Source organism: Taeniopygia guttata, chromosome 7, assembly GCF_048771995.1.
Source record: "Taeniopygia guttata chromosome 7, bTaeGut7.mat, whole genome shotgun sequence".
Taxonomy (NCBI): Eukaryota; Metazoa; Chordata; class Aves; order Passeriformes; family Estrildidae; genus Taeniopygia; species Taeniopygia guttata.
This window is the reverse complement of record NC_133032.1, coordinates 2,406,797-2,421,188: the sequence shown is the minus strand read 5'-3', so window position 1 is coordinate 2,421,188 and position 14,392 is coordinate 2,406,797. Positions and strand designations below refer to the sequence as shown.

The following is a 14,392-nucleotide window of genomic DNA, read 5'->3' as shown; positions in this document are numbered from 1 at the left end:
CTGGCCTTTAATTCCAAGTGATTCTGGATTATGACTTTTACTGACTGGAAAAAGGAGATCAGAGTCCCAGTGCCAGGGCTGGAGGGGGTGGGGAACCTGCTTCTCTTCATAATCTCTTTTTTTGGGGCCCAGTACTGAAAGGTCAAGCTTGGGATGTTTACCCTCGAGTCAAATTTGTGACTTTTTAGCCACTCCCAGCTCCACATGGGATTTATGGATCCAAATACCTTCACAATTACCCCAGGAAATGGAGTGATTGGATGCTGGAAGGCAACTGCACAAAAACACGAGGTACAGAACTGGAGAAATAGGAAAGCTTGGCCTTGTAGTGACACAGTACAAAATAGGCAATATCATCACATAAGATATAAAATGTTGTGTCCTCTGCCTTCCATCCTGCAGAATTTTAGCACTGATAATATAGGGAAAGGAATGACTGGAGATCATTCTGGGCAGATCCTTTGAGAACCGGGAGTTATTTGTCCAGTAATTTTTTCTGTTACCAAGAATATTTTAATGTTTTATTTAAAAAAAACACTCCATAAATCTATATTCTTATCTAGTATGGAAAATGTTTTCCTTGAAAAAACCTAAAATCCCCTCAGTGATTGATTTCTTTTGTGGTAGGTAGGTATGTTATGCCTTCTTAAAATTAAGGTGTGGTGCAGGAATTTGAATTTATGCTTGTTTTTGAGATGTCAGGCATGACTCCTCAGACTTGCCAATTTTTTGCTGCATATGGATTTACTGCTGAGTCATGAAAACAGCAGTGCTAAGGATTTCAAAATATGATTTGAAGGATTGTTTTCCCTGGAGATGTATTTATACTCTCAGTTTAAAATAGCTTAAAATAGTGATTAATGTTGAAAGTAACGGGCTGGTGGAAATTCCTGGCAAATCCTCTCCTAAATTTACAGATGTGCAAACAGAAACACGATGCAGATCTCGGAGTGATGCTAGAATGATACCGGGCGATTTATCTCGGAGCTGCCATGCTACAAAAAGCAGGAATTTCAGCTGGTTTTAGCAAAGCAGCGATACCTGAATGTGACAATAGATGGAGCTGTCTGCGAGAGAAGTAAGCCTCTTTGCCAGCTCATTTTTTCCTGCGCCTTTTAAAGCACAGCTTCCACACTTGGCCTCATTGTCATATTCACGGTGCTGATTTCACCGTGCCATGAAGGGCAGCCTGCAGTGGACTCCACTTTACTTATCAGTGGCCCATTTTCTATCTCACCCCACATTAAAATCTGGCTGAGTCAAGCTCCTGACACTTAACAGCAAATCTGTGAAGTTATAACTGATAGAAAGTAGGTCTAGATGGGATATTGAGAAGGAATTCCTCCCTGTGAGGGTGCTGAGGCCCTGGCACAGCCCAGAGAAGCTGTGGCTGTCCCTGGATCCCTGGAAGTGTCAAAGGCCAGGATGGATGGGGCTTGGAGCAACCTGGGCTAGTGGAAGGTGTCCCTGCCCATGGCAGGGGGTGTGACTGGATGGGCTTTGAGGTCCTTTCTACCCCAAGCCATTCTGGGATTCTGTGAGTACAAATTCATGTTGTTAATATGGAATCATGGAATAGGTCAAGTTGAAAGGAACCACAAAGGGTCATCTGGTTCCACCTCCCTGCTCCCAGGCAAAGACACCCCTCCCTTGCTCAGAAAGGTGAGCGCCATCTGATGCCAGCACTCCTGGCACTGCACAAGCCATTCCACTGTCAAAACCCTCAAAATTATGGTGGTGACAGCAGCTGGGGAGCCATCTGTTCCTTTCAATATCACTGCTTTCAACTGGAAGTGTCAGGAGAAAATAATTTGTGCCCCAGAATCCCTTACTAAATGCCCCAGAACCCTGAAATCATTTGTGATCACCCTCAGACTGTGTTACCCTTTTCCTGCCCTCTGCATGTCCATTGGGTGTGAAACATTTGGAAATTTCCTGGTGACCCCAGAGAGGCAGCAAAGAAAACACCTACAGACTGGGTTACAAATCAAACAGCTACAGACAAAACCCATCTTTCTCATGAATCAGCTCATAGTGGAGGTAGCCCTACCGGGACACGCTGTAGCTCCATCAGGATGCCATCCATGGAGTGACACTCAGAGTTCTCCAGGGCCACCATCTCTTTCTTGATCTCCAGGATGCGGCCCATGACCCCGTCCAGCACCTGCCGAACCGCCGCCCGCTTCTGCTGGTGGATGAGGTGGTCGTGGGCCTCCTCCAGCTTCCGGAAGATTTCCAGGTATTGGACGTAGGCAGTGGCCAACATTTTCATCACTTTTCCACGGTCCTCCTGTGGCTGGAGTAACTCCTCTCTCTCTCTCTGGAGCATGGTGTCCAGCTCTCTCTGGGTGTCTGCCCACATCTTGATGTAAGTCCTGGTTGGAAAGAGGAGAATTTCGTGTCAACCTGACATGAAGGCAGGAGTGAGCACACGGCGACGCCAGGGCTCTGTGGGTGTGGATTTCTCACAAAGCAAGCCTGGAAGTGTCAGCCATTACATTTCTAAGGAGGTTTTTGACTACAAACTATTTTGGAAACCATTAGCAGAAGTTTCTGGGTTAGTTTTATTAAAACAAGCTTAAAAGTTTAAAGCTTTTCAGCTTTATTCTAAAAGGCTTGAAGCATCCCTCAAGCACTTGAAGTTACAAACCCCAACAGTGGCAGGAGTTTTATTCAGTTGTGCTAATTGAGAAGATGGTTTAATTGAAAAGGTGTCTCCCTCCAATGCCTTTTAATAGGGGAAGGACTATTTGAGGCTCTGAATTTTTGGGATGAGGACCAATTAATGTTTCTAAAGCTGTTCTGCCTTTCTGAAGTGGTTACTTGGAGTTAACTGCAGGGTAAGGGTGAGGTTGGTGCCAATGCTGGAGTGAAGCTGTAGGCCTAATTCACATGTGAGGTAAGGACTGTGGTAGCAACTCTTGCACTCCAAGGAATTGCTAAACATCTGGTCTGGTGGCTGTGGGATTATGTGGCATGGGTGCTGTCATCTCAGGCCATCTCCATTTCCAGGAGCAGTAATGCTGCTCACTTGGTAGTTTTGGTAGGAATAAGTGGAGTTTTGATATGAGCATGGACTGGCTGTCAGTGGCTTTTCATGGGAAAAGCAGATCAGAATGTCCTGGGGGATGAGCCTAAAGGAGGAAGAAACGAGCCATGAGGTTTTTATTCAGAGAAAGGCTCAAACAGCAGGTTTGTCATGGAAAGGCGTTAATAACACCTGTGGCAGTGAAGACACTTTTAGGTTCTGTTCTTCTTTGCCAGATGGAGACTCTTGGCAGTGATAAGTGTTAAAAAATTCTACATATTTGAAAATGCCTCTCTAGGAACAGAACAAGGAAATTCCTTCTGCACTGAGACTTGGTTGTGTTGGGAGAAAACCAGTTCATTCACATTGTCCTGCTGAGGGGAAAACAGTGGCTATGGAAACAGGGACAGCTGACTTGCTCCTTAATCCTAGGAATGAAAGCCTCAATGGTGCAATCTAGACCCATCCTTGCTGAACCACGTTGCTGTTCCTAGAGCTTCTCAAAGATGGATGAGAACAGCAAAAGGCCCTGCCTTTGTTAGATGAGCTTTGAGAGCAGACCTTGTATTGAGGGAGTGTTGGTTTATTTATCCTGACCAGAAAGCTGGACAGATGTTAGCATTGTTTGTGCATGACAATAAATGTTGGAGATCTGTGAGCTGATCTTATCATTCCCGGTCCTGGAGGTCAGAGTGACCCAAGGCTTGTGCTGCGAGAGGGACGTGTGGGATGGGACAGGACAAACTCCTGTGCCCCGAGCGCGGGGTGCCCTGCACGCCCTGGGTGGTGATAGGGCTGAGGAATTCCCCCCAGCAGTCAGCACAAACAGCAACAAACCCAAACCCTGCTATTGAATTTGCACCATTAACGTTTTAAAGGGCGTATTATACTCTTCAGCTGACCTGGCTTTCTGCAGGATGCAGCTGGCCTTGCTTTTCCTCATGCTTCTGCAGCCCACCCAGGTCTTTCCCCTTCCCTTTTTTTCCTACTTCATTTACATCCCATTGCACCACCCGTATCAGTCAATTGCAGCAATTAACCCAGGCACAGGAGAATAAACAGAATAAACCGGGCAGAGGGGAGAAGATGGGGACGAGCAAGACCCGCACGAACTGGAGCCAGGACACGGAAGGATGTGAGGCACACGGATTTTCCAGCGCAGGAGGAAACGGCGCGGTACCGCGCGTACTTTGTGTGATTTCTCACGGAAAGCAGAGAGGTTGTCAACCTTGGAGGAAGCCCAGCCCTGTGGGGTGTCCCCACAGCCATCCTGCTGATTTATGAGCCGTGGGGATGCTGCGGCCTTTCCCGTGCAGGTTACTGCACGGAGCCGCCGCGCCGAGAAGCGACCAATTTACAATAATCTCCCTCTCTGCCTCCTCTGAGTGAGGAATGTCAAGTGGTTCCTCCTGCTGAGCCAGCTAATATCCAGTTTCTTTTTGTATTTTTTATAAAGGGAGGAGAGGAGGGGCTGGAGCGCCGCAGCCCTTCGGAGGACGTTACCATGAGGCACTGCAGATAGGACATAATTGCTTCCATAAAGCATTAGTTTATCAGATAAGCACTGGGATGATTGCAGGCACGGTTGCTGCGGGTCAGATGTTAAGACTATGGATATTATGGGATGATTGTGGCTTTTGCAACAGCGGCGTTTCGGGTACATGAGGGCAAGAGAAAGGACGCTGGAAAATGAAGTGCTGAAGGAAAAGGTGGATGTGAATGTGATAAATTTGTAGCTGATAGCCCTAGTACCTGCTGTGTTCAGGGTCACTGACACCTTGGGGACCTGACCCCCAAGTTTCTTAGGTATGGGATGGGGACATTAGACACTGGGTAACAGGACAGGGCAAGCAGAAATCTGATTTGAGTGTTGCACTGCTTCACCCTAAAAACTAGAGGGTACACATCCCCAAAATGGGATTTAAATGGTTATTCCAGGTTTTACTGGTGCCCAAATGAGAGCCCTTCTGGACTAGTTTGAAGGATGAGCTGTGCCTGGTGTTTAGAGCTCCTTTTGGGGGACTTGGCAGAGCTGCTGTGAAGTCGAAGAGCCCTTCAGCTTTAGAGACAAATGTGCTCAGGGGTAGTCAGGAGGAGTAACTTCAAGGTTATGCTTTAAAAGCAAAGGAGAGTACTGCCTGTGAATCAGACACCATGTGATCCCTAAGTCCCTATTGGAATTTTTGCCTATTTGCTCAGTGTCCTTTTGCATTAAGTTGTGAACTCCCTCAAAATTGCTTCCACACGCTGCAGGGGGAGGACAGTGTAGCCTTGAATGCACTGGGTTTTTATTTACTGTTACTGGTCCACCTTGTAGGCTCTGTTCTGCTCTGGGCTGTATCTGTGCCCAAGGATATTCCACCAGATTTAGGCTGGATTAGAGCATCTAACTCACCTATAAGTGCAGGTAATGAGCCTAACTTTCTTATTCAAGGCTTAAGAAAATCAAATCCTGGGAAAGAACACTGTCTCTTGATCTCTCTGTGCATATAGCACTGTAAGTAATGCTACAAATTGTCATAGCAACTCCCAAATAGGGGTGTTATGGGGAAAATAAGCAATGCTGTAATGGGATGAGGAAGAAGCACATCAAGTGACTGAACTCCAGAGTCCCCAGAGTGATTTCTGGCAGCTCACAGCTTGGAGGGAAGGTCAGAGCTTTAACTCCTCGCTGACATCCTTTCTCTTCACTCCCGCGAAGTAGAAACAGAGACTAAAACATGGGCTTAAGAATTTGTTTTGCCCATAGCCTGATTGCCAGTTCAAATCTCACTTTTATTGCTCAAAATAAAGCCTGCTCTCCTTATTTAGAGTGAAGCTTAACAACATAGGGTTTTTCTCCTGCTGAGGTTATAAAGAGATGTTTAAAATCCTGCCAAATTGTACATGCCTTGTTTTAGTATTGTAGGGCCCTCTAACTCTGCATGTTTGCTTGACCCATCTCTGCTAACACTTGGAAAAGCTTGTTGGTTTTGGGTCCAGCTGAGGTGAGCCTGCTTACTGGTGCTGGACTGGTTTTAAGGCTGAAGCATGCCCTTCTTGGAAGGGTTTGTGCTGAGCATGCAAACTGTCCCTCAGGCCACTCCTGAGCCAGGAGAAGAATCTGGCATCAGTGGGGTCACCTTTGTGTGGCTTTTCTTCTTCCCCCCAGAGCGTCTCTGTGTTTTACTCACTGCCAAAGGGAACATTATTCCTATTATTCCAGGACATGGCACAGTTTGTCGCTGGATTTGTGCATGGGCTGAACCCTGGCTTCTTTGATGCCTGGTTTTTCTGGGCTGCCCTCAGGAATATCTCCTGCTTTGCCATGTTAAAGCTGCAGTAGTGCAGTGCTGCCTGGGTCCTCCTGGTTTATCCTGATGGATGGAAAGAGGTGGAAGGGAAAACATTTGACTCTGACTCCTGTGTGATTAAACCAGCGCTAAATCGTGTGTGTTAAAACCCTGTTGAAGGAACCTCTGCTGCCACTGCAAACCCACCTTGTATTTCTTTCTCAGAAATGAGGCTGGGCTGTGCTGGAGGCTGGAGAAAGCGCCCCAGGGTTGGGGACACCAAGGGGATGTGGAGCAGGGCTCAAGGAGCCTGGCACAGGACACACAGGCAGCTGTGATGGAGCAGAGGCGAACGGAGATGCAGGGCTGGTGACAAGAAGTGCACGCAGGGGCCACTGCTCAGGGTCCCCTGGCCACACTGGGAGCCTGACAGGTCAGGCATTATGCTAAGCCCTGGGCAAACACGGGGGAGGGAAACCCTGCCCTGCAGCCTCTGGAAAATAAAGAAACAAGAGACAAAGGTTGGGAGGGGAAAGTGAGGCCCTGAGAGGAAAAAAGGGTGCTTTTTAATGCTGCTTTTGCTTTTTTTTTTCTTCTCTCTTTCTAAAAATCACCAGGTTTAGGATGACTGCTGGCTGATTCAGGTCAGCAGTTACCTGTTCCCTCACAGGTGTTGTGTGGTGATTACATTACAGGAGTAGACCCCCTTTTATCTTTTATCCTATTACAGGCAAACATTTTTTTGTGTTGGAGAGCCCTTACTACACAACCTGTCTGAGTTCAACAAGTGTTTTAGACAATGCTTTCAGGCACGGGGTGGGGCTCTCGGGATGTCCTGTGCAGGGCCAGCAGTTGGATCGATGGCCCTGGTGGGTCCCTTCCAACTCAGCACTGATTCTGTGAACTGAATTGACTGGAACGTTGTCAGAATTAATTGCCGATTTCAAAGCCTTTAGCCTGCAGTCTGGAGCAGTTCAGGCTCATGAGCCTGTTTAAGCCTGCCTTGCTTCTAAAATAAGATTAGTCTCACAATTATGCCAAACTTGTCAGCTGGTGGTGAATGTGACTCTGCCAGATGACTTTTTAAGCAGGCTTGCTCCAGCCACGATGTTCTACAGAGTTGGAAGCATTTGGGGGAAAATAAAGGATAAACCTCAGTAGGCTTTGGTTGTGACAAGAGAAGAAAACACACAGCCTGCTGGCATTGTTAATGTGAACAGCTCTGTGCTTCTGTCATCTCCAATTTCAGTCCTGGGTACTATGACAGAAAGTGAAGGGGGGAATAAAAGATTTGTGTGGCAGAAATGTAATGGGAAACCACAGGGAAGGTGAGGAAGCAGCTCCATGGAGCAGCAGCAGCAGCAACACACTGCAGCAGGTCTCAAGCACCTGCTCCAGCCAAACTCACAAGGCTGGCAGGAAAAAGAGGTGTTTTCTTTTCGTTTTCTGATAAAAAACCATTTTCCTAAAAGGCAAAGCAATTAAGGTGTGGGAAAAGCTATTTTGGGCTGTCAAATGCTCCGGAGGCTGCCCTGCCCTCCTGTCCCTCAGGCTGCAGCTCCTACCTGGGCCGTGCCCTGGGCTGATCCCACAGTGTGGGCAGCAGGAAAGGGGGAATTCTGCCCCTCTGTCCTGCTCAGATGAGACTCCCACCTGCAGAGCTGCCCCAGCCCTGGGACACAGCACAGGAAGGACCTGGAGCTGCTGGAGAGAGTCCAGAGGAGACACCAGGATGATCAGAGGGATGGGGCAGCTCCATCCCTCTGATCATCTTGGTGAAAGGCTGGAAGAGTTGGGAATGCTGGAGAAGAGAAGCTTTGGGGTGACCTAACTGTGGCCTTCCAGTACCTGAAAGGAACCTGCAAGATGAATTGAGAAAAGATTACTGACAAGGGCCTGGAGTGCCAGGACAAGGGGGAATGTCTTCCTACTGCCAGAGGGTAGGGATGGATGGGATATTGGGAAGGAATTGTTCCCTATATGGTGATGAGGCCCTGGCACAGGTTGCCCAGAACAGCTGTGGCTGCCCCTGGATCCCTGGAAGTGTCCAAGGCCAGACTGGATGGGGTTTGAAGCACCCTGGGCTAGTGGAAGGTGTCCCTGCCCATGGAAGATGAGCTTTAAGGTCCCTTCCCCACCCAAATTATTCTGTGTTATATGAACAGCAGCCTCCTCTCCTTTGCAAGCAGACTTTTTCCTTGCAAGCAGTATTTGCCTATAACACACTTCACTGCTTCTGACAACAAAGTTCATTTCAGCTTTAACCATCCTATGCAATCTTTTTATTTTTACCCCTCTCTTCCTTAGGACAGGAAAGGGCAATTACCCATCAAGCTGCCTACAATTCCATGCATAAAGGGCTGTGTCTGGGTGCTGCTCTACCCCAGCCAGGAGCAGGAGGCTTGAGGCTCAAAGCTGACACCACCTACTCAGTTTCTTGAAAACTGGGGCCTTTTCTTTCTCTGTTTTCCAGCACAAGTGCTGCTGGGATATTTCCACTGACAATGCTTTTCCCCAGAGGAGACACTGAAAGAGTAATACACAAGATCTTTCCCTACCTGCTCATTAAGGATGAAGGGAGGCACAGGAGGGAGCTGCAGCTTTGAGTCTTAGCTGTGATCAATTTGATCCTGTCTTTGATTTCCTGCTTTAACATAAGCAAGATGATGTGCTAATGCTCACCAGGGGTGGAAAGAGGGGCAAAGATGAATCTGTGACTGCTTGGGAGACGTATGAGAGAGAACATGCAAAGAATGCCCAGGAGGAAGCTAATAATTGTGGCGTTTGGTTGGAATTTGAAGAATATGGCCTGGGGCCAGACGCTGAATGAGGGGATAAAAAGAAATATTCAACAACGGGCCAATGGCTGAATGAGGCTGGGGCCCCGTGGGAAGAGAATAGGATGTGATCGCAGCATCAGAAACTGCATCGTAATGCAGCCACAGAACGTGAGAGGGGAGAGGGGAAGGGATTAGAAGTTGCACTGACATTTTTTCACATTTGGCTGTTGCAACCTTAATTTTCTTCAGCTGAGTCTTTGGGATGTGATATAAAACAGAGAGCTCTGCTTTGGTTGTTTCTGTTGGAAGCAGGAAGGGAAATGCTCAGGATCTTGTCTTAGATCAATATTTGACCAGTGAATTAATATAAATTCTATTTGTGACACGAGATTAAATTTTAAAGCGCTTTGATTGTTTAAAGCTCCTTGGTGGCAGTGGCAAATGTCTTGTAGCTGATTAAAACCTGGCAGGAGTGGTAGCAGTGCCAAGACTTGGCTTTGAACGTGTCTGGACTAGGGCTGCCGGGGGCAAGGTAAGAAATCACTGGTCAGGATCCCCCGGGTCAAGGAGAGGGTAAACAAATCCATAAAAGAGGAGGAAACAGCAGGAAAACATAAATAAGCAGCATCTCTATGAATCTCCAGTGTCTGGAACAGAAGGTACATCTGCATGCAAATGCTGGGGCTGAGTGCTTTGGGAAGTGAGACACCCCAACACTTTTTAATCACCCTACACTTAATGGCTCTGTTCCCTCCCGAGGGCTGAGACTGTCCCTAGAAAATCCCAGGCATGTCGGGACATGCTGACTTCTCCCTTGGCTGGCTGCTGGACTTAGTGACCCTAAGAGAACATTGCTGTGCTCTGAGCATCGTCTCTGCCCTGCCCCAGAGCTTCCTGAGGCAGTGGAATTAAATCTTCTGCTTTAGCCCACACCTCCTAGAATCACAGGACCTGGAGGATGGCGAACATGCCTCAGAACCCAAGGATTAGCTCAAGGAAAGCTGTGTAACATTTCTCTTTCTGAGAAGCCAAAGTTATTTCTCATAACCCTCTTTCATTATTGTCTCTTTGCCTCACTGCCTTCAGGTAAGGCAGGTTGTTATAAGTAAGTTTTGTCACATGGCATTTAAAATACCTTGGATACGGCCTCAAGTTGCACCAGGGAAGGTTTATAAAGTAACAGAATCATGGAATGGTTTGGGCTGGAAGGGAGCTCAAAGATCATCCCACACCCTGCCATGGGCAGGGACACTGTCCCAGGCTGCTCCAAGCCCCATCCAGTCTGGCCTTGGACACTTCCAGGGATCCAGGGGCAGCCACAGCTGCTCTGGGCACCCTGTGCCAGGGCCTGCCCACCCTCACAGGGCAGAATTTCTCCTCAACATCCAATCTTTACCTGCCCTCCTGCTAAAGGCCATTCCCCTTTGTTCTATTACTTCATCCCTGTGTGAAATGTCCTTCTCCGGCCTTCTTGTCAACCCTGTTTAGCTACTGGGAGGACACAGGAGGGACTCGATATTAGCAAAAATTTCTCCATGGAAAGAAGGTGGTAGAGTGCCCATTCCTGAATGGATTTAAAAGCCACTTGGATGTGACACCTGGGGACTTTGGTTAGTGGTGGCTTTGGCAGAGCTGGGTTAAGGGTTGGACTTTATGATCTCAGAGGCTTTTCCAACCTAAACAACTCTGATTTATGGTACACAGACAGCATAACTCACTACCACCAACCACATTACCAGCAGCCTTTGAACCCAACTCTGTGTTTAGGAAGGGCTGGATTAGCCCAGCTGTAAATCCTGTGCTGTGCACAGCTACAGTGTCATTACAGCAACCTCAGCCAAGGAGCTTCAACACCAAATTGGAGTCCCTGAGCAGCACCTTGCTCAGAAACAGGAGTGGATGTGTGGATGTGTGTTTTTGTTGTGTGGTGTAGGCATGTGTTTATATGGATTTGTTGTTCAGTGCTGGCAATGCCAAAGGAAATGCTAAAAAGCCCTGTCTCTGTTAAAACTAAACTGAGCCAAACCAGTTAAAGCACAAATATTTTCCCAGCTATGCTCAGCTTAACTCCTTTGGTGTTAATCTGGCTCAAATAACAGCAGCCATGATTCAGAGATTGGGTAGAAATGACAGATTCTGAGATAACTCTGAAGAGGTCAAATACTACTTTGTGTGGTTTTTTCTTTCCTCCGTTATCTCTCTCTCTTTTTTGTTTTTTTTCTTTTAAAGAGCACAATTCAGATAACACTCCACTACCTTGTGAACTTCACTGAACTGATTCCATGAGAGTGTTAGGCATGATTTATATAAGCCCTGCCTTGGATCCACCAGGGATCTAACCAAGCTTTCCTCCAACAGGAGGCTGAGCCGGGTCTGTCCTTGGCCACAGCCCCCAGACAGTCTCTGCCCTGCCCTTGGGGATGTTGTTCTTCATTCCTCTCACCTTCATCTCCTGAACCAAGGAGCTGCCTGGCTGGTAAGGAGTAGAGTTTTCACTGGTATCCGGCTGGGGCCGCCAATGTGTGGAGGCAGGAGAGGAGAAAAGGCTGGAGAAAACAATCTCAGGGGAAACCTTATTGCTCTCTGCAGCTGCCTCAAAGCAGGTTGTGGTCAGCTGGGGCTCAGCCTCTTTTCCCAGGCAAAAAGCACTAGGATAAGAGGAAATGGCCTCAAGTTAAGCCAAGATGGCTTAGATTGGCTATTAGGAAAACATTTTTCACTGAAAAGAGTAATTAAGCATTGGGACAGCTGCTGAGGGGAACAGTGGAGTCACCATACCTGGAAGCAGACAGGGCATTTAATGATATTTCGGCTGAAGGTTGGACTAGGTGATTTTGCAGGTCTTGTCCAACCTTAATAGCTCTATGAAACCCAAGGTGTTGGTGACAAGAAGGGCTGCTCTGGTTCTGAATTTGGAAGGATGTTTTAGAATCTGAGGGAGTTTTACCTGGCAAAAAACTGTGAGTTTGGAAATGGGCAAAAGAAGCAGTGGGCTTTGAGCTTGGTACCACTGATGCCAGAGGAGGGAGATCATGGGGAAAATGAAATGATTTCCAGCACAGGTGCCAGGAAAGGCTTTGCTCACAACCTGCTGGGACAGCAGTTTGGATATGGTCAGGTTAGAGCGTGAAGGAAAGGAGCAGAAGGAGGCAGCAAAACCACCCCGAGGTGTTTTCTAAATTTTTTTTTCTAATGCGCTATTATTTATTGAACTTGAAAAGCCATACCCAGCTTGGAACTGGGGAAAAAGAGCCTCCACAAACTGGGCTGTGCTGCTGGAGCTGGAAGCAGCTAACAGCACTGAGGGATAATATTATGGAAGATGCTCACAATTTAGCTCCCAGCACTGTAGCAGCAATAATAATAATAATAATAATAATAATAATATTTAATAATAATAATAATAATAATAATAATAATAATAATAATAATAATAATAATACTTGCTGGGCTTGGAGTGATGTTTCTGGGGGAGTGACCACAGCTCCTTGCAGGCACTTTGATCCAGTGCTGTCAATGCTGTCTGTTTTTTGCAAACAAACTTGTAAAGCTTTGCACTGTGCTAAAATTACTGGGGGGAAACAAGACACTAGGTGGGCTGTAAGAGCGAGGAACCTTTTGCACAAAGGGTCTGGTGAATAACATTAATATTTGCCTGGTTTTCCTGAGGCGACGTGGTCGCTTTGTGGGGTGCGCCCGCCTCCCCCCGGGCTGCGTCTGCCCCGTCTGGGGGGATTTTTGCGAACTCTGGGCTCTAAGAGAGAGGAGCCTTTTGCGCAAAGGGTCTGAGTGAGTAATAATAATAATTGCCCGGTTTTCTTTGTGGCTTTGTGGGGGTGCACCCGCCCGCCGCGCCCCGGGCTGTGTCTCCCCCTCTGAGGGGCCTCTCGCCCCTCAGCGCCGCGCCCCGGGCTACTCACGCCTGGGACATGCTGGGCACCGAGGCCGAATCCCGCTGGGCTGGCACCGGCACGGACACGGACACCGACACCGACCCGTCCCTGGAGCCCCGGGGCACCGAGCCCGAGTCCCGCTGGGCCGACACGGCCACGGGCCCGGCCCGAGCCGCCCGCGGCGTTGCCGTGGACACGGCCCGGGGGGGCCGAGCCCTGCCCGCGGCTTCTCCTCCGAGCAAGGGCAGCTCCGGCCTTTCCGCCTTCTTGTTTTGCCCCCAGAATCACAGGGTGGTTTGCGTTGGATGGGAGCTCAAAGCCCGTGCAGTGCCACCCTGCCATGGCAGGGACACCTTCCGCTGTCCCAGGCTGGCCCTGAGCACTGCCAGGGATCCAGGGGCAGCCACAGCTGCTCTGTGCCAAAGCCTGCCCACCCTCACAGGGAAGGATTTCTTCTGTGTATCTCATCTAAATCTTTCTTTTTTTACTTTAGAGCCATCCAATGTCACTACCACACCACCCACCCCTTTAGTTTTGTTTTTTGCCCCAAGTTCCCTTCCCAGCCCCTATTACTTTCACCCCCCTCATTAGTCTCCTTCCCTCCCCCTTTCTTTGCCTCACTTTATGTTCCTTTTTTCTTCCTTTCTTACATCTTCCTTCCCCCCTCTTTTCACCTTTTCCTTTATTTTCCTTCCTCCCTTCATGTATTTTTCGTTCTCTCCCCTTTCCTATAGTTCCCTTTTCCCCCTTTGCTCCCCTTTCCTATATGTTCCTATCCCTTTCCTGTACTTTCCCCCCATTTTCTTCCCCTTTCCTGTATTTTTTTCTTTCCTCCTTTTGTTTTTACTTTCTCCCCTCCCTGTTATTTCCTTCCCCCACCAAGGAAGCTTGTCTCTGTTGCAGTCACATATTTCCTCTTTTTTTTTTTTCTTTCTTCTCCTTATTTCTTTCCTCAGGCACCTATTGAGGCAACTTTCTAGTGTTCTTCCATTCCCTTAACACTTAAAAAACCAGTTTAGAGGACATGATTACAGCATAGATTTTGAGGGGAAAATGCACTCATCCACAGAGCCAGCAAGAAGGAAACAACCAAGAAGTCTGGGACAATGACTGTTTTGCCAGTGATCATACTTTATTTGCCACACATTTCTGTATGCCTGCATTTCTTTTCTTTGTTTTTCCTTTTTTTTTTTTCCCTTCCTTTTTTTTTTTTTTTTTTCAATTGAAGCCCCAGCTCACATAATTAGGTGAGACTCTTGGCTATCAAGTTTTTGAAATAAAGTTTCTAGCCCCCCTGGTTTTGGAGGAAAAGCTTGAAAACATGAATCTTGAAGACCATAATAAAAGCATCTAAGGATATTATTTTTCAAGCCATATGATGACTATGCCCACTGCATGATTTCTTTAAGTGTATTGGAT

General features: G+C 47.7%; 1 protein-coding gene across 2 annotated transcripts in view; it reads right to left on the bottom strand.

The window, feature by feature from the left end:
- Window positions 1-13,518, bottom strand: part of IQCA1 (IQ motif containing with AAA domain 1) — a 100,275-nt gene extending 86,757 nt beyond the window's left edge. For both annotated transcript variants that reach the window (XM_030277045.4, XM_030277046.4), the window contains exons 1-2: window positions 13,001-13,518; window positions 2,051-2,375 (exon numbers count right to left, since the gene is read on the bottom strand). In XM_030277045.4, coding sequence (XP_030132905.4) covers window positions 2,051-2,375; window positions 13,001-13,011 — 336 coding nt within the window. In that variant the 5' untranslated portion in view covers window positions 13,012-13,518. The remainder of the gene's footprint in view (window positions 1-2,050; window positions 2,376-13,000) is intronic.
- Window positions 13,519-14,392: the final 874 nt, after the last annotated feature.